The 21,393-nt window shown below is 39.5% G+C and overlaps 1 protein-coding gene across 3 annotated transcripts in view; it reads right to left on the bottom strand.

Moving 5' to 3' along the window:
* numbl (NUMB like endocytic adaptor protein) overlaps nt 1-21,393 on the bottom strand; it is a 47,934-nt gene that overhangs the window by 20,583 nt on the left and 5,958 nt on the right. Inside the window, exon 1 of one of the 3 annotated variants that reach the window (XM_046863071.1) lies at nt 8,732-9,522. The exons of 1 other annotated variant lie outside the window; for it this stretch is intronic. In XM_046863071.1, coding sequence (XP_046719027.1) covers nt 8,732-8,772 — 41 coding nt within the window. In that variant the 5' untranslated portion in view covers nt 8,773-9,522. Of the gene's footprint in view, nt 1-8,731; nt 9,523-21,393 lie in introns of those variants that run through there. One more of the 3 variants, XM_046863068.1, reaches the window with a different exon arrangement.

Raw genomic sequence — 21,393 nt, 5'->3', positions numbered from 1 at the left:
ACGATCACATTCTTTTAGAATTCCAGAATTAGCCTTTATTTTAACAGTTCAGCTCAATATTGAGTCGCTGGATATTAGCCCTACCAGCTCACTGGCGGCAGTTTGTGGTTGCATCGTGCTCACTGTCTATTAGCTTTGTATAAATCTGCTCCTGAGGGGATTTTCTGCCCTGGTCACATAGCAGTGATGCAATAAGTAATATTTGTGCCACATCTTATAACGCTATTACTGATCGATCGCTCTATAATGACTTGATGTGTATCTGTGCATAAAGTATCTGAATGATACTTTACATTTACTGTGAGTATCCTGCCTCAAAATAGAGCTTCGAGCCAAGACAACCACACTGTGGGTGGGTTCTGTTGGACCGAATCGTAAGAACACTGCTGTTTTTCAAATAATCACACACACACACACACACACACACACACACACACAATCACACACTCACACATGCAGAGAGAGGAAAAAATGAACTCTCGCTCTGACAACTTTCACCGCCCGAGATTAAGTGTAGCGTGTGACTGCGGTACAGGAGTGTAAAAAATGACTGCAGCTCATCTAACAAATACAAACACTCACGAAGCTTGTAGCATTTGTACGAATAAAAAAGGGTTGTCGGCATGGGGACCGTTCAGAGTCTTCATGAGGACGCAAAGGGAAGAACGGTTTAGTGCATCGACAAGTGAATTTACAAGAAAATGTACGTTCGGCATTATAGAGTCATGCCGTTAGTCACGATGACCTCATTCAGTCTCTCACAGTTGTTTTATAGGAAATGCATGAAAAAGAAAAACTGACAACAGGAAACAGCTGACCAAATAAATCACTATATGGATATATAGACCAAAAAAGTGTTACACTACAGCTAGGAAGAAGTTCTGTTACATTATAAAGCTAGGGATGTGAGGTACATTGGTATCTTAGAATTAAAAGCGTTACACAACATGGCTAAGAACAGTGTTACACTACACAACTGAGAATAGAAAAGTGTTACACTACACTGCATAGAACAGTGTTACACTACCCAGCATAGAACATAACAATGTTACACTACACAGCGGAGAAAGGAACAGTGTTAAACTACACAGTGTTACACTACACAGCATAGAACAGTGTTACACTATACAGTGTTACACTTCATAGCTGAGAAAAGAACAGTGTTAAACTACACTGCATAGAACAGTGTTACACTACCCAGCATAGAACATTATAATGTTACACTACACAGCAGAGAAAAGAACATTGTTAGACTTCACACTGTTACACCACAGAGCTGAGAAAAGAACAGTGTTACACTACACAGTGTTACACTACACAGCATAGAACAGCACAGTGTTAAACTACACATTGTTACACTACAGAGCTGAGAAAAGCACAGGGCTACACTGCACAGTGTTACACTACATAGCTGAGAACAAAACAGTGTTACACTACACAGTGTTACACTACACAGCATAGAACAGCACAGTCTTACACTACACTAGTGTTACACTACAGAGCTGAGAACAAAACAGTGTTACACTACACAGTGTTACATGACACAGCATAGAACAGAACAGTGTTACACTACACAGTGTTACACTACAGAGCTGATAACAAAACAGTGTTACACTACACAGTGTTACACTACACAGCATAGAACAGCACAGTCTTACACTACACTAGTTTTACACTACAGAGCTGAGAAAAGCACAGTGTTAAACTACACAGTGTTACATGACACAGCATAGAACAGAACAGTGTTACACTACACTAGTGTTACACTACAGAGTTGAGAAAAGCACAGTGTTACACTACACAGTGTTACACTACATAGCTGAGAACAGAACAGTGTTACACTACACAGCATAGAACAGAGCAGTGTTACATACACAGTGTTAAACTACACAGTAGGGCTATCGATTATTTTAGCGATCGAGTATTCTACCGATTATTCAAATTACTATTTAAGAAGTACTTTTTTTTTAATTAGAGACAAATACTAAATAAGACGGGTCTCTTAAAATAAACAAGTACTTTGTTTCCTTTTTTAGAAAAAATTACATATTACTGCTAAAATTGCAAACAAGATTATCAGTGAAAACTAAACCCATTCAGTGCATTTAATTGCCATATTACATCAAAATGCAAATACAAATATATAAATAAAAAACAAATAAAAATTTACAAAGAAATTTTAGATTACTCTAAGAAGAAAAGTTAAACGCACTGTACTGTTTTCTTTATGTTTTAGTTTGAAATGTTTCCAAACTTTTGAAACGTTCTCTCTTTTACTTTGGCGGTTCCCTGGTGGTCTAGTGGTTAGGATGCGGTGCTCTCACTGCTACGGCCCGGGTTTGATCCCCGGTCAGGGAACCATCCCCAGCCACTTTCAGTGCCGGTCCCAAGCCCGGATAAATTGGGGAGGGTTGCGTTAGGAAGGGCATCCAGCGTAAAAACGTGCCAAATCAAACATGCGGAGGATCCGCTGTGGCAACCCCTAACGGGAGAAGCTGAAAGAAAGTTTTTCACTTTTACTTTGGCCTGAATCCTATGGAAGTCCATTTACACCACATAAAAACAATGTTTGCCTAATTTTTTCCTTGCAATTCCGAAGTTTTTTCTCGCAATTTCCACTTTATTTCTCACAATTCTGACTTTATTTCAAGTTAACATCCAACATTTCTGTAGCATCCACCGGTAACCATGTCAGTCTGAAGTTTGAATCTGTTGGTGTATGAACGAGGCTCCTCTGATTCATCTGTCTTGTTCCATCTGGATTAGAGCTGATTGTTAGGCAGAGTTCTCTCCAGGAATCGGAGGTTTAGTTTGATGTGTAAAGCTTTCTGGCACTACACAGGGGGTTGACGCTGCCCAGTTGGTTAAAATCTCAGAATTGGCAATAAAAACTTTGGAATTGCCAGAAGTAAAGTTGGAATTGCAATAAATAAAGTCAGAATTATAAGATTCTCTCTGTTCCTCAATTTTTTTCTTTCTATTCTGCAATATCTTCTGTGTTTACCTGTCCAGAGTTTAGCAGGTGGTGCGTCAGTAATAATGCTCTGTGGGAAAAAACACAGTGCTACATGTGTAGTTAAATGGACAAATCATTTGATCGATGATTTTTTAAATTGTAGTTACTGGTGGTACATGAGGAATCTTTTAGCCCTACTACAGCATTACACTACACAGTGGTACACCGCACAGTGTAACAGTACACAACTGACAACAGAACAGCATTACACTACAGTGTTACACCACCACTACACACAGAACAGCATTACACTACAGTGTTACACTACACAGCTACGAACAGAAAAACGTTACACTACAGTGTTACACTACACAGCTGAGAACAGAACAACGTTACACTACACAGTGTTACAGTACACAGTGTTACACTACAAAGCTATGAACAGAACAGCATTACACTACACAGTGTTACACTACACAGTTGAGAACAGAACAGCATTATACTACACACTGTTACACTACAAACTGTTACACTACACAGTGTTACACTACACAGCTGAAAACAAAACAGCATTATACTACACACTGTTACACTACACAGTGTTACACTGCACAGCTGAGAACAGAACAGCATTATACTACACACTTACACTACACAGTGTTACACTACACAGCTGAGAACAAAACAGCATTATACTACACACTGTTACACTACACAGTGTTACACTACAAAGCTATGAACATAACAGCATTACACTATACAGTGTTTCACTACACAGCTACCGACAGAACAACGTTACACTAAAGTGTTACACTACACAGTGTTACACTACACAGTGTTACACTACAGTGTTACACTACACAGCTGAAAACAAAACAGCATTATACTACACACTGTTACACTACACAGTGTTACACTGCACAGCTGAGAACAGAACAGCATTATACTACACACTTACACTACACAGTGTTACACTGCACAGCTGAAAACAGAACAGCATTATACTACACACTGTTACACTACACAGTGTTACACTGCACAGCTGAGAGCAGAACAGAATTACACTAAACACTGGTACACTACACAATTGAGAATCAAACAGTGTTACACTATACAGTATTACACTTCACACTGAGTCCACTAACAGGTTTGCAGCTATCAAGCAGCAGTCCTGTTCTGTCCACCTGTTTTTCTAACAGGCTTGTAATTTTTATTAGTCCATCTGTCCCTACATTCTGCTCGCCATTTTTCTCCCTCAAGCACACACACGTAACACCCCAAGCTTTCAAGCTTTTGGACAAAACCAGTGAAGTAGGACTATGTTTGTGTGTGTGTGTGTGTGTGTGTGTGTGTGTGTGTGTGTGTGTGTGTGTGTGTGTGTGCAGTTATGCAGTTTTTTTTTTATGAATATGAATATAAAATCTTTATATTGCTAATAATAATAGTAATAATAATATATTAGATGTGTCCATTTTTCAAAACGTACTGTTCATCACTTATTGCAAAAAAAAGAAAAAAAAAGAAAACAATTGCGTTTCTTTCTGTGTAAGAGCACTGGATGAGGAATGCTTATGTAAGCATGAGTCCTCTATGGAAAGAGGAGAGAGTGTGAAAGATTGAGAGCGGGGGGTGGGGGTGGGGGGTTTCGAGAGGATGAAGCCCAGCACAGCATCTGATTCTAAATAAGGAGCCAGAGTCAGATAGCCCGATATAAACAACCGGAATAAGTCTTTAAGCGTATCCATTTCGGTCCTCCTCTAAACGCTGGAAAGACAAGAGTTCTAACAAATCGGCCATTCGGTACGTCTTCAACCATATGGTACCATATATTTATTCGGCCTCCCATATAATCAGTGCTCCGGCACTCATGGAGACTAAGTGCACATTGGTGTTAACTCCTGAGCTGTGTGTGAAAAAGGGCTTTATTTTAATGATGGCTTTTCAGCAGCATGACAGGAAGAGTTACGCTGTAGCCGAGTTTTCGCCTCCTCCGCCGAGCCTCAAATTGGTAATAAGAAGAAACGAGATTGAAAATGACCCTCTCTGTTGATAACAAGGAGTAAGAAGTCGGCCTGCCTCATGCCATGTTGATACAAACGAGATTTCTGTAGATGAGAGCACACAAAGTGCATCCAAATCTATTATTTCTGATCTAAAAAAACAACATGAATGAATTGACGTTTAGAAAGAGATAAGCGCAGCGTGTAACCCAGTTTCCCAAGCTCCCCCTTGTGAGGACCTTCTTTAGACCCCTTTTTGCTGAAGAAGAACAAAAACCCATGGGACCCATGAGTCAGTCAATTTTTTTTTTTGGAGCCAAAAGTCCAACCCAATGTCTTAATACTGTGTAGTGTGGGTTAGGAAGTTAGCCAAACAGGAAGTGCTAATGGTTCAGAAGGTCATGAGTGCAAATCCTAGCACTTCCAAGTTTCTGGAAGCTTCCAAACTTTTGGATAAGGCTGTCTGTCAAATGCCGTAAATGTGAATGCAATTCAATTGAAGCTCCAGGTCCAGGTCTACCCCATTGGTTCTCTCAGCTTTTTCAAGAAAACCTACAAATTCCTTTTTCGAGGAGCAGCCACCCCTAACAGACACTCACACACATGCGCAGACAAAACAAGCCTTTCTATTTACGCTTCAGCTCGGAACAAACAAAATGGAGTCGCTCGAAATATCTGGCGTGTCATAACGGGCCAATGTTAATAGCATTAGCTGTAAAATAGGCACGGTCACTGGATTTCTTTCCTTATAAGTGTGGTGTTGTTTTTTGGAACACACACACACACGCATCTGTACAGAAATATAGACAGAAAAAAGACAAATCTATGCTCATATAAGGATTGGTCTTTCATTACATTATTCATTTTGATAAGAAAATAAAATCAGGTCTATGAGATGTTGCATATTTGGTCCATTTTCGCCAGTACAAAGTAAATCGTGCCAGTTTATGATTTACAAATGCAGTTATTTGCTCCATTTTTTAGAATTGTTCAGAGTACTCATTCAGTTGAGTGTTAAAAAGGGTTGAAAACGATGTAAAGCGTATCTTTGGGTCCATATTTTTGGTTCGGGTTTCTTTGTTCACATGAAGGAAACATTTCAAAGTACCGCGTTCGAAGGTATCCTATACAATTGTGTGCTTCCGAGTTTGGGGAAGAAGCCATATAGCTGGAAAAGTCAGACGTCTCAATACTTAGCCATGTAGCATATCATTTAGTGTTAGCATGTTGGTAGAACCGTCATGAAGATACCGTCATGAAGATACTAGTTCGTGCCTTAAAGATTTACCTGACGAACTCCAAATAAACCTCCACGTTCTACTCCAAATTTCCCCCAAACCTTTTAAATGAATTCCTAGGCTAATAGAGTATGAGTACAGTATGTAGGTCACTGCCAGGAAACTCGAGTACCTCTTTATTTTTGTGAATTGCACTCCTATCAGAAAGGCTGCCAGTAAAGCTCGGGTGAGTATTCGTGTGTGTTGGAAAAGGACATGGCTGGGAGACAGACAGACAGACAGACAGATAGACAGACAGACAGACAGACAGCTGAGTCAGAGGATGGGAAGCACTTGATGGATCTAATGTTCATAACAGACACTCGAGCTGGGACACAGCTTGTTCTTTGTACACTAAGTTTAGGACCAGTAATGCAGATTCACATTTCCCCATACACTTGCAAACGACTGTTCTTGCTATTCACAGTCAGAAAAAATGTACTACACAGTAGTTTTCCTATAATATGTATTGTAACTCAGTGGTCCCCAACCCCCGGGGTCAGATGGTACCAGGCCGCACAGAAAAGAATACATAACTTACATTATTTCTGTTTTATTTATTATCTGATTCTGAATTGTTTTATTTTGGAAAATTAACGGATTCTCTCTGCAACATCTGTCTATGACTCACTCTTGATGCCTCGGTCACATGTCTTACCTCCATCCGCTACCTTCTTAAAGGGGCTGCTCCGGCCGCTAACACATAATACATTACCGCTAAATTCAAACCCCCAAGCTAGCAAAATGAACAAACAACACAGTGGATTCACGTTTATTATTATATTTCGAAAATACCTGGCGGTCGTATCATTTCATTTTGTTGTATTTATCCGCCACACTTTAAAGGCTGGTCCGTGAAAATATTGTCTGACATTAAACCGGTCCATGGAGCAAAAATGTTTGGGGCCCGCTTTTGTAACGTGTATGTACTGAAGCTTTAATGCTTTACACTGACATTTAAAGACTGGGATACCTGACTTTTCCAGTCATATACGGTTCATCAGCAAAGTGTTACCACAAAGCTGGAGGCACACAATTGTATAGGACTTCTTAGGATGTGGCATTTAATTTTCCCTTCACTTGAACTCGGAAACCCAAACCTGTTCCAACAATGTGCACAAAGTAAGCTGAAGATATGCTTTACATAGGGTGGAGTGAAGATCTGGAGTGGCCTGCTGTTGCACCTCAGGCCTCCTAAACCTACACCAATACCTGACTTTAATAAAGCTGTGGTGGCTAAATCAGCACAAATCTCCACAAGCACACTCCAAAATCTATTATAACTGCAAATGGGGACTCAATGTGAAATAGTATATTCAAAACACCCATATTTTTTATGGATTTTTTTTCCCCCATTATGAATACCATTTTTATTGCCTTTCATTAATATTATTAAGATTTCTGATGAATTTGTCAATATAAAAAAAAAAAAAAACATTTATTTTATAGACCTATAAGTCACCCAGCAGCTTTACAACACCCGTATTACAAAAAACAATATCAAATGCAATATTCAGCGTCTAAAGTTTACTGGGCTCAAAGATTTGACCCAATATGTTGTAACTCAAGTCTGTAATTTGAAGTTGGGTTGTCGATTATCTGCAGAACTTCAATTCATAACATGCTGCTTGTGACACATACTATAATATATTAAATACGCATTAAATGGTTTGTGTGCAGTTTAGGAAATGAACCCACCACTAAAAAGTGCACAGTTGAAAATAATATATTATTAATAATTATTATGATCAGGATTCATCAGAATCAGAATACTTTATTAATCGCATAAGGAAATATTTGGGTTTGCAGTTGTTCACAGTAGAATTAAAGAGTAAAGTAAACATTTAAATGCAAATAAATATACATATTAAGTTATATATTCAGTGAAATTAAATGTGAGCAGTAGTGAAACAAATGGCAGAAAAAGTCAGACTGCAATCATAGTTATACAAGTTCTTGCACATGTAATGATTTTTATTATTATTGCACTGGCATTATTAATGTGAACATTATATAAGTGTAGTACAAAAATCTATAACTAGATCTATATTATCTATATTGTATTATTAAGCTGTAGATCACTATGCAGTTTATATACAGTACATGCAAGTTTTGCATTCAGACCAATATTCATTGCAAATGAAGTGGGGGTAGGGGGGCATCAAAAGGGCAGAACGAAACTATTTTCTACGAAACAGATATCCTCCCTTTGACTGTTCTCTATTCGAAAGAAATGTTAATTGGTTGAACTGACAAATTAAGGCCAGCTTGTTAAAAAAAATACTGAACCAAAAATTGGAACTGACAGCGTCCATGTTCGCCCCATAGCTTCGCCTCGAGATTAAGCTAGGCTCATGTTTTGATTTGAAATATATCTTTAGCCAATAATCGCTGCTGGACAAACCTGGTCAACTCTATACCGCTACAGAAAAACAACAGAAAGCCAAAATAGTCTGTGTCTCTGTTTGCTTCGGCTTCCTCCTGAATTGCTTACTCACCTCCCTTCCCCTGCCTCATCCATGTCACTGCTGAAACTCATCCCGGATAGACAAACGGATGATATGACATAACCAAAAAAAAAAAAATGAGTGGACGTCGAGCTCTAGGTGGAAATTGATGGCTGCAACTCGTTCGGAAAGATGGAATGGACGAGGCCACGCCTCTTCAAGAGGGATTTAACTTTGAGAAGGCAACAAAGATGCACGTATTCCTTCGCCATCATCCCATGCGTCGTCTTCACACTCCCACACGCCTCAGGGGGGAACGGATCGGCGATTGGTTTCTTCGCAAACGTACGTGTTGAGAGCTAGTGTGTGTGTGTGTGTGTGCAAAAGAAAGCGAGAGGGAGAGTGAGAGAGATTGAATGAAAGAGGAGTGTGAAGATGATTAAGCTGGGGACAGTAACGACACAGTTCTTGACACGTCTGTGTCGTTATTGCTTCCTTTCACTTCCTTCATCCCTCAGAGTGAGAGGAAAAGAGTGGGCAGCAGACAGCTCTCAATCTGGTTGCCTCTCTCACTAGCAAAGCACTAAGCCACACAGCTCCTCTGTTTCCTTCAGCACAGCTGCAGGAGCACACCCATGATGGATGAAGTAAACAATTCCGAATGGGGTTTTATTAGTTAAACGTTCCTTGAGACATTATTGCTATGTGAACAGCAAAAAAAAAACTCACCTAGTGTCAGTACAACCTGATAAGATGTATTGCTAAGGCATCCAATCATAAGCCTATTAATCTTCATGCAGTTTCAGCAACTGCTTTATCCTGTTGTTCAGGATGGTGGATTAGAAGCTTTTTAAAGGAATGCAAGATACAGGAAGATACACCCCACAAGAAATCCCATTGTAAAGGACTATCCTAAGACGGAAGCAAGAACGCACCCTGTATTCGACACCATCCCAGTCCAGAGAACTTATTCCAGGCCCACTGGGTCTAAAGTAGGAATACGCATTGGATACAATGCGAGTCCAATGTAGAGCAACTATCCTGGGAATACTAGAAGTGAGGCAGGAATACACCTTGAACAGAATGCCAGTCATTATAGAATACCTATCCTGGGAATACATCATTAATAGAAAGCTTATAAAACTTGTAGAGGGCCTATTATATATACTAGTGGAAGTGACACCAGTCATTGCATAGGACCTATCCTAGGAACACTACAAAGTGGTATTAAAAACTTTTGAAACTTGCTCTGTTTACAGTAAAGTACTTTATTTATCTACATTTACACACTATCACCTTTAAAATAATCAGCAATACAGCGCTCCCAGCGTTCCTGCCACTGCCTTCTGTGATATGCGCTAGATCTGCGCAATGATGTCAAAACGTCGACCTTTAAGCTGGATCTTCATCTTCAGGAAGAAGGCAAAATCCGCAATAGCTAAATCTGGCTAGTAGGGTGAGAAGTGAGATCATGGGTTGTGGTCCATGATGAAATCGCATTTTTGGTGGGAATAGCAGCGGTTTCACAGCTCCTGATGTACACAGGCCAATGTCTTTTGGCGCACTGACTTTTGAAGGTCGGTGCTTCCTGTGACTGTGCATGCAGTCTTGTGCTGCCATCTGTTGGCATGTTACAATACTAGTCTCAAACCTTTCTGATACCACCTCGTAAGAGTAGGGGAAAAATATACTTTGGGTTGAATGATATTTCATTGCTGGGGGGCTCTTTTAGGCAGAGTGGAAAAGAGACAGGAATAGACCCCGTCATCCTATTGCTGAAATTGAGGCACAAGTACACCTTGGATAGAATGCCAGTCCATTGCAAAGAACTTTATACTAGGAACAACTGAAAGTGAGGCAGGTATACACCATGGACAGGACGCTATCCCAGAGCGGATAACTTTTCCTAGGCTAGTGAAGCAGGCATACACTCTGAATAAGACAGCATCCCACTGTAGAGGATTCATTCTGGAAATAATCAATAAATATGGCTGGAATACACCCAAGATTGGACAAAAGTCCAATGCAGAGGACCTATCTTAGAACAACTAGGAGTAAAGCATGAATGCACATTGGGTAAAAATGCCAGTCAATTGCAGAAGGTCTATTTTGAGCATGTGTGGAAGAGAGACTGTAATAGACCCTGGAAGAAAAATCATCCCATTGCATAAGATCTATCTTGGAAACACTGAAATTGAGGCAACCTTGGCTAGAATGTCAGTCCAACGCAAGGACTTATTCTTGGAAATACTGAAACTGAAATACACCTTGGGTGGATGACTTCCAATAGCAGATAACTTATTCGATCAGAGAGGAGCAGGAACATCCTTTTGTAGAGGACTTGTGAAAGGAAGGCTGGAATACATCCTGGATGGGACAATTGTCCATTGAAGATCTTTGCTAGAACAAATGGGAATGAAGCATGAATACACCTTGGATAGAATGCTAGTTCAATTATACTAGAAATACTTGCAAAATTCTGGCTAAAGAGCACTACAACTGTACACTCATTTATGGTTATAACCAATTTCACAAAGCCAATCTACCTATGGAATGGTAGGAAAAGAACCCAGAGCAAATCTACAATGGGAGAATAAGAAACCTGAGTCCTGTTCCTTGGATCTTGGGCACCAACAGTACTGACTACAATTCATCTACTCCTTGAAATCCACCCTGCACAAACAATTGAACTGACCGAATGTTGTTTTCATTATTAACTTATTGAATATTTACTTGAATAATAAGACTTTAAGCCTCTGTTAAAGAACCGCCGAAGAGCATGTCCATAATGTTTATAATAAAGCATGCTGGGAGGAGGATCGTCTTGTCTTGCTAATTGAAACGCGTCCAGACAGACTTGTGTAGGCAGCGGATTGATCGTGTTCCGTTCCAGTTTCTTCTGACCCAAATGCGAGGCCACCAGCAGAGATGGTTCATTGTGTTCATATGGACATTCAACCAGACTTTCTGTGGCCTCGATGCCTTATCGCCCAAAGTCAGATGGGCAGATGGGACTTAGACACATACACACACAACATACGATTCATAAACTCACTGACAGGTCTTTTAGTTTACTAAAAAATCACGGCCAGAATTCAAATAATAGCAGTGCAAGGTCTGACATTATTACATAATCAAGGCATGTTCAGCAGCTGGTCAAGATTAAACAGTGGAACAAAAAAATAGCTTTGTGGATATGTGATAAAAGGTCTTGCAAGGTGATGTCATTTCCTTGAAAGGACTTCAATTGCAAGAAAATGCCTGCATTATGGGAAAATACTGCTTAAATCTAGCCCTCAAACTTAATAGTCTGCATAAAGTAGAACAACTTAGAGCAAATGTGAGAAGGCCACTATCAAAACAAACCTGAATTATCTACCAAACAAAAGTCTGTTAAAGTGTCTGGTGAGGTTGCCAAGTTGTAGGTTTTTTATAAGGGACATTCCCTTGAACACATTAACATTTTTAAGGCACGGCTGGAGCACCGTTTGTGGCTGTTTGAACGAAGAAGAACCTTCATTTAGGACATTCTACAGCAAAAACAAGGAATACATGCATCACTTCCTGCTAGCAGTGGAACAGCATGTGGTGATGAGGTTTTTTTGTGAACAAAGGCAGAAAATAGATAGAAGAATATCTTCAGAATCACAGTACGTGATGAGACGCTCAGCCGCAGTAAGACATCTCAATAGCGTTCACAATTCAAAGATGGCCAGATGTCCGTCAGTGACGATCCCGGTCGTAATGGTTCCATGATGATGGAAAACCTGTAATCCTGCACATTAATGCAGTCACTCAGCCAGCCAATCATGTGACAGGATGCAATGCATTAAATCATGTAGATACAGGCGTAGGGCTTTAGTTAATGATTGACATTAAGCATTCGAATAGGGAAACATGATCGCTGCCAGATGGACTGATTTGGGTATTTACTGGTTTGAGTTCTTTACATAGAATTTCCTCAGAATGGAGCGAAAAACTAAAAACATCCAGTAAGCGGAGGTTAATGTTGGTAGAAATGCCTTGCTGATGTGAAAGGTCAGGCCGATTTAAGCCGGTTTAGCTATTTACAACCATAGTAAGTTGTTAAGGACAAGAACAGGAATCTGAGGACACACTATGGTGAAACCTGGACAGTTTGGTGGTTGGAAAGCAAAGTGAGAAAAGGAAGTGACAGGGTTCCATAATTATTGGCACTGGTGATTTAAAAAGGTTTAAAAGCTTCATAAAATCACATATATAATAAAAACTCCTGTTTCACTGAACGAAAAAATTTAGGCCAAAAGCCCAATTCCGCTCATCCATCAAAATGTGGACGATATCACACACATAGAGGGATTTCAGAGTCACCAAACACTTGAACAGCAAAAATTGTAAAGATAAAAGAACTAGAGGAATGACTTTTGCCATCTAACCACAATCCTGGAGTTAGAAAAAGGAACCTTCACTGGAATTATAATTATGTTTATACAGGAAAGAATCGAATCCTCACAGTTAAGTACGGTGGCAGGTTTGTGATTTTGGGGTGCTGTTTCAAATCCTAAGACCTTGGGAACATTAGGATAAATGCCATTAGGGCCTCCACAAGTTATTAAAAAAATTTACATGAATATCTGGCTACCTTTGCTAATAGGTTACATTAAGGTTGTGGTCGCCATGGTCTTCTCAGTTCCATGGTCCTAAGCTGGTTGCAGCTACGGTTATGTGATTAGTATATCATGGTCTGTCGGAATAGTGGATTCTGGTATCCATGGTAACATATAGTTTTTATACACAGCTGGTGCGATTTTTTTAATTCTTGTCACATATACATTAGTCTCAAATTAGCGTCTTTCAAATGAAGACTGGATCATATCTCTTTCTCTCTCAGACCTGCACTCAGCTCCATCACCATGGAGGGGGGCTCCCAGCTCACGCTGACACAAACACATCCTCCTGGCAACTCATCCAGCCCATCTGACTGCTTGGAAAGGACCCTTAGCATTCTTACAATCTTTGTGACAATCCACCACACTGACACACCTCCCATCTTCAATGTTCTTCGCAAAGCAGATCTGGTCTCCCAAGAGTAAAATCCAACAAGGTTTCCTGGGAACTGCCTCAAATACGCTTGTTTATCACACGTGTACCTCTAGCTGTTGATAATGAATGATACTTAAAAGGAGAGCGGAGCAGTAATTTTACGTTTGCAGTGTTGTGATCTTTATCTTCTGCCATCCACTTTTCTTGCTTCTTTCTGACTGTACTCGAGTCCCAAGAGCATGAATGCACTCGGAAGTCCGTCACGCTGACTTTGGTGTCAACAACAACCACCCCCAAAGACCACGCACACATATACACATCCTCCCCTACACCGCTTGGCAACTAGCTCCCATAGCAACAGCTGCTATCGGGGGTTTCATTGCTGAGTGTCTCACTTGAAGGAGACTTTGACAGGGGAGCAGCGTCATTGCCTCATGGATCGAAGCGAAGACCTTTCAAACTTGCTGTATTCACTTTGGATTGATTTAATGCTCATAAACTCTCAAAGGAGACAATCATACAGCCTATTTTTATGCAAGATGAAAAGTGTTTTGTGTGCGTTACCTCAGCGTTTTTTTGAAATGACATGCCACTGAGGTATACTTAAGACTCATTGTAGGAGTGTAACTGTACACGTATTCATACCAAACCACATACACATCTGTATTACCGAAATCGGGTCTACCAAAATAAATTCTAACAAATTTAACTATTTAATCTATTTAATTTGTGGTAATTTGAATGTTTACTTAATTTAATCAACATTAAAAATGTTTTGAATTCATTTGATTTCAACCTTTTATTTTTACAAATGTTGATAATAATAATAATAAAAAAACCAACATTAATAACAAACAACAAGCCATTTTATGTTTTGCATTTCTTCACCCTAACTGTACTAAAATCGAACCGTGACTTAAAAAACGATTTACGTACCGAACCGTGAATTTTGTGTACCGTTAAACTCCTTGCATTCTTGTAAACACCTTGTTGTATAACCAACATTCGAATTGTTCAATTTCCGTTTGTGTTCCTCAAAGGAAAGAAGCTAAATATACTAGAAAACGACATGTAAATTTGGATTTTTAAACACGATACACAATAGTGCAGTACAGTAATTCTTTACTCTCAGCATAACTCGACTCAGAGGTTCTAATATCACGATCTTATTAAGCCATTTCTGTTTTCCAAGGTCTGTAAAGATGAGAGCATTACTGCAAGCCCACAGATGGCCCGCAGAACTGCTGGAACATGCCACATGGCTCCTTCTTGCTAGCTTGTGGCGTTCGGAGCAAGCAGCAGGGGCGGACAGCTTTGTCATGCTAATAGATTGGGACAGCTGCTTTGGGGCCATTTGGTGACAGGGTAAACGTCACACAAAAAAACTCTGGTGAACTCCACTGCTATGACTGAACTCTGGCAGTGTTCATACCAAAGATTCCAGAGATATCAAAAAGATGAAAGACTGAAAGACTCGCTTATTCCATTTAAGGCTTAGTTAAACAAACTTGACCTAATTTAACAGATCCAACGTCATGTCCTGAATCTCTTCTACATTTTTGAGCTTTGCATTTTGGTTGGTGTAAATCAACTGACTAAGTGCTTAGGGATTCGTAGCAGCCTCGAATCAGGTGAATTATATTACAAAAATGTTGGCGCAGAGACACGTGCATCAAAAACTTACTACTTAGCCTTTATACTTGTGTTACAGAATTTGAAAGGTTTTCAGGATATCAGTAAATACAAACCAGGTTTGCCTTAGTTCATCTGGGCATCATTTAATCCAATGCTGGAGGCAAGAAAGGTTCAACAAAATCAATAGAGCTTTTAAGATACATGCAAAGTGCCAGCAAGTCACTAAGAAGTCTCTACCGGAATTGCTAAGTCTGACAGCAACTCCATCTCAGCAAGCCATTAAGAGCTGACATGCCAAAAAAAACTTTTCGTCTTCGCATCACCTCAAAATAACCACCTAACAATCCCACCTAATTATCAATCCGGAGCGAACACCCGAACAAGACGGTAGGAAGTGTGGTTATTTACAGCTAATAGACCGGCTGCAATCGCAGCTTACAGAATATCTGTACAGTGTAATGAATCCTCTTCATTGTGGCTTAATTTCGGTACATTTAATGGGAAGAAATTATATAAAAAAATATAAAAAATGTTTTGTTTGTTTTGTTTTTTACAATTTTAAATAAAATGCCTGCTTGGATTTTTATATAAAAAAACCAAAACAAATCAAAATCAAATTGAATAAATCAAATGAATGCAATACACTTTATTATTCATTTTAGTGATCGATTGAATTAAAGACACATTAAATTGATTAAATAAAATTAAAAAGATTACATTTGTTACACTTCATTTGGAAAATATATGTTTTACAATTAGTATTTAATTTTCTACTTAAATGTTCTACTTATTTCAGCATACTTTAACTAATGTCTGCATTTAAGAAACACTTAAATCATTATTTATCAATTCATTTCGTCTATTTATGCATAAATTAATTCATTCCATCCATTCTTCCTTCATTCATTCATTCCCCCCCTGATATGCGGAACTGTCAGGAATTTCTCATTTTGAAGAGAAATCCTTGAAGCTGTACGTAAAACGCGAAAGAATCCATATCGCTAGACTGTAATAAAAAAGACATTGGCGATGACAGGAAGTGGAAACGTTTTCGCAAGTTTTGAGGAGTGCAAGTCGTATTTCCAGTACGAATCGAGTAGCCACAGTGACACTGCGCTCAAAGTGCGAGGAGGAGACTAAACAAACTTGTTAGTTAGTGCGAGGCGAATAGTAGAAATATGTTTGTAAAAAGGACTGCATTCGGTACACATTTGGCAAAAGTCCTGTACCGAAATGGTTCGGTGCAAATACGTGTACCGTTACACCCCTCGTATTGTTCCGTACTTTAAAAAAGCACTAGAGAACGCTGTAGAGCTGGGTTGAGCATCCGCCATTTGGAGGCCAGCTGTCTGTAACTGTTTAAACAGGCGAAAAAGACGAGCACGTGTGTTGGCTTTCAGGGTAGACTTTCAGCATGAGGGTTTTCACCCTAAAACAAAAGCAGTGCTCTCTACTTTGACCAAGGCAATCAGAATCATTGACGAGGGCCAGGAGGGCTTGCTGAGGTCACCGTGCAAACAAAAGCGAGAAAAAGGAATAATAAATGACAAGTGAAATACGATAAGCAGGGGCAATACCGGGACCCCTCAGGGAGCACTTTCAAGAACATTTCGAGGGCCAAGCAAAACAATGGCACCAATCCAGAAAGTGTGTCGAGACAAAAGCGGAGACTGAAGGAAAGGGGAAGGTTGTTGGGCAGGCGTGACAGGGATTAAAGTATTAATCACAGATGGCGACTGCATCTCATCTTTTCACCACCACCCCCTACCCAACCCCCAGCAAATAATCGACAAAGGTATTGCTTCACTTGCTTTTGTCAGCACGTGTGTCTGTCGAGCAGGAGCGTGTGGTGGCCAGAATGGAAAGGAGCACAAAGGCATGTCTAGCTCTTCCACCCCACCAATCCTCCATCCAAACACCCCCTTGTCCCAGTCGCCGTGAATGGTAAAGCACGTGCTGCTTCTGACTGGTGGAATAAAACCAAAGAAAGAAACCATGTGGAATCAAGCTAGGATCCTTGTGATTTCAGAATTGCCTCAGCCACTATACTGATCTTGTCTCCATCAAGGAATACTCCAAGCACTTGAATTACTTGAAATATAAAATATGTGTGATGTTGTCAGTGATTCTGAGGTGACCTTTTGGTTGAATCTGCAGTCTCCAATGCTGACATCACAGGTTGACATTGCTGGTGCAATTACTCCGAGGTTAAATGGATTAGATTTTTGCTATTAAGCTATTAATTAACTGGAAATCTAGCGTAGATCCGATTAGCAAAGACAGTAATCGGTGGACACAAAGATCCAAAACATCAGCAGTTATGGCAGATCTGAGCTCTAAAGCTATCTATAAAAAGTGAAAAGTGCACAGTCATACCGATGATGCTATTAGCCTACTAATTTCATCTTTTGTTTTAAGTGGAGATGGCTCAAGTGTGGGCTGAATCCATTACCATGCTACCACTAGCAAGTTATTTAGAAAAATATACATGCAAATGGATATTTCTTGAAAACCCATACATGATACACATGTTTCCTGGGTATTCTTTGACTCTTGTATAAAAGGGTGTGGTGTGGTGGTGATGGTGGTGGTGGTGGTGATGCAGGGGGGGTTACATAAAAAACCTAAACAGCTGGGGCACATTTATAGGGATACAATGGAGTCTGAGCAAGGGGGAGACTTAGGGGAATTGGGAAGGGGAAGAAAAAAAAAGACTCTCCGGCCAGCCATCATTTCAGAAAGCTCACTGGGGACCTTTGTTATAGCAGCTGGTTCGGGGAAGGTCAGTCTAGCTGTGCTTCTACTGACCCTTTTCCCCTCGCTCCTCCTGCTAAACACACTGAGCTGTAGATAAAAGAGGTGACACTAAAGAGACCAGGATCACTTTACACCATGTCCAGACTTTGGAGCACAAAACAGTGGCAGTAAGTTATCTTCAAACCGGTTTACCTAAATGTAACTATTCAATCTATTATATTTATGTCCACACAATTGTTGTAAACATACTCATATATTGAATATAAGAAGATCCTGTGTGATTTACCTCACATTTACCTCAGGATTTACCTCATCTCACAGCATGACTGCCATGTGCTTAGGTCACTAAGTTATTTAATTAAAAACAATGTAATGCAGTTACACTAATCCCACAACCTGAAAGGGCTTCAAGAAGTTTACTGTGAAGTTACACAAACGTCTGGGTGTTTGGTTACAGAGGAACTAATTCGTAACGTCTGTAAGAAGCCATTCAATAAAAGCAGTAATATTGTTGCAGTGAAATAGTCGCTATTACAATACACTCCAGACATGGTTCCTTTTGATTCACAATAACGGCTTTACGTATTTATTTACTAATAAATACATTAATACATTTATAAATTCTCCCCCAAATTTAGACTGAAATATAATGAGGTCTGTGGGAGCGATTGGTGCGCCAGAATTGGAGCTCCAAAGTCGGCTAAAATGTCAGAATTCCACTGCCTCCTTTTCTTGTCACCATAGACCAGAGCAAATTGTGTCATTTGAAAGCTACTGGAATCAGGCTAAGATCCTTGCAATTCCAGAATGGCTTAGTCACAATACTGATCTTATGGTCCTAAAGGCATATTCCACATAAAAGCACATTATATTTAATTATAATGAAATGTCATCAGTGATTCTGTGCTGAAATTGTTGGTTGATTCTGCAGTCTACCATGCTGACATCACAGGATGACGCTGCTGGTGCAATTACTCTGGATCAGATTTTAGTTTCACTCAAAACAAACAAACAGCTTTCTTTTCTCACTCATCATTTTCCAGCAAAGTTCAACAGTGCATTATGTGGAAATCCAGCGTAGATCCGATTAGTAAAAGCTAGCAAAAATTGGAAACAAAGATCCAGAACATCAGCAGTTGCATTGCCTTATAGCAGATCCGATAGTGTAGTTGGTGTTCAATGAAAAGTGAAAAGTGCACAGTCATTTTGTGCCAATTTAGCCAGAATTAGAGCTCCAAAGTCGGCTAAAATGGCAGATTTTCACTGCCTCTTTCTCTGACACCGTAGATCACAACAATGTAGGACTGGTGTCATTTGAAAGCTATTGACAAGCTCTGATTATATTTGTATGTGTTTGTGTAACCAAATAATATATATTGTGCACTATCTATAATATTTAACCTGGGCTCTTGAATCAAAAATTAAACAAATCTTGACCCCAGCCAGGACTGCTGAAAATGAACGAATGGATAACACATCAAATTCCTTATGCCTTCCATTAGTGTTATATTATTGATTTTACAGGACATTTCCCCTTTCACCATTAGAGAGGCCCAAGCATGTCCATTTGGCAGTTCCGCTTCAGATGAATAAATAATCATATTATCAATTAATCATAGATTAACTGAAATCTGATGAGGTAAAGTTCAGTGCGCAATTTGTGCTTTTTGGAACAAACGCTCAGTAACAATTCGTGATTACAAACAGTACAGATGAAAAGACTTGGACCTCCCCAGAGTCCAAGTTGATTGAAATCAATCGTTCCATCAAAATCTGACTGTTGTTGCCATGGAATTTTTTCATTCATTCAAAAGAAGACAAAAGAGAACTGTTCCTTCCTTACAGAGTTTTTGAAGACCAAATGTTGCAAAGTAAACAGATTTTTAACAGGGATACAGAATACACACTGGGATACAGTGAGATTATCCAATGAGGCTAAGGTGAGACTTGCTTACTTGTTTTTGGATTGTGTGTATCCATATGGGACCATACGTGACAGCAGGAGGTGCGTCAGAAGTGCACAAAGCTCTGAGACGAAATCTAAATACCCAAAACGAGCCGTGAACTTGCGACCAATCTATACAAGGCCAATTATTTTTTTGCTCAAAATAAATCTTGAAAATATCTTGCGATATGTCTGTGCACAAAGTCTGTGCCGAAAGAAAGAAAGAACGTAGCCTCCGGATGCAATGCTTCACAGATGGCAGACATAACAGTCATTTTTTTGTGTTGCTTTTCTTCTCAGACTCATTAGATTTTGACTGTCTGGACCACAAGTATGCAGGCTTCATCATGGTGCGTAATCTAAACCAACTGCATTGTGGTATTTCAGAAAGCGTTTGATCTGTTGGGAATGTAAACGGAGACGTAATACCAGATACTGCATGTTAAATTCACTACCTATAACTTCATCCAGGTTCCAAACAGACACTTTAACGTGACTTTGCTTCATTTTGTTTGAATTAATCACCGATTTTCTGGGACCGTTTCAATAAGTTCAAGTTCCTCATTTGTACATGGAAATTCCTCCATTTTCTAGGCTGCAAATCGGTGAAGCAGCAGAAAGAAATGGATACAATAATCTCAGAGAAGAGCTACTTGCAAGAAACTATTGATTGTTGGGTGAACAGAGAGAGCGAGGGAAAGAGACAGGACCCAGAAAAGGAAAGGGAAGAATCTCAGATTCTCCTGGGAGATCTGCTTTTATCCTGACTCTCTCCTCTTGCTCGTCTTCATATTATATCTGCAACTTACGCCAGGCCACCTTTGTCTATTCTTTGAGAGTTCGGTTCTCACGCAAAGCGAATAGATGTCCAGATGTTTTTTTTTTTTATTGTCCAATCACAGACATTTAGACTCCGACTGTGTCCTCATTCGCTGCCTGTCTAATATTATGATAGATTTAAATAATCTAATAAACACAAAATATCTTTGTAATATTGGTAGTTTCTTCATTAAATTCACTTAACGTACCTGACAATGACACTATATGGACAAAAGTTTGTGGACACCTGACTATAAGATTGGTATGTAATTCTTGACTATCCAATCCCATTAATATTCCCCATTTGCTATCATAATAATCTCCATTAGTTTTTGGAGTGATAATGAATAATTCTTACCCTAAAATGTTACATAATATTGTATGAGTATCCCCAAACTTTTTTCTGTGAGGACCACATAAGTTTTTTTTCTTTAATGGGGTGTGGTCAGTCTGTAACAAAGAAATGACATGGGCCAGAGTATTACCAGTATTACTGTGGAGATTTTCTTATGATTTTAATAGTATTTTTTATGCC

Source organism: Silurus meridionalis, chromosome 12 (genome assembly GCF_014805685.1).
Source record: "Silurus meridionalis isolate SWU-2019-XX chromosome 12, ASM1480568v1, whole genome shotgun sequence".
NCBI classification, from domain to species: Eukaryota; Metazoa; Chordata; class Actinopteri; order Siluriformes; family Siluridae; genus Silurus; species Silurus meridionalis.
The sequence above is the reverse complement of the archived record's forward strand: the minus strand, read 5'-3'. Positions and strand labels throughout refer to the sequence as shown.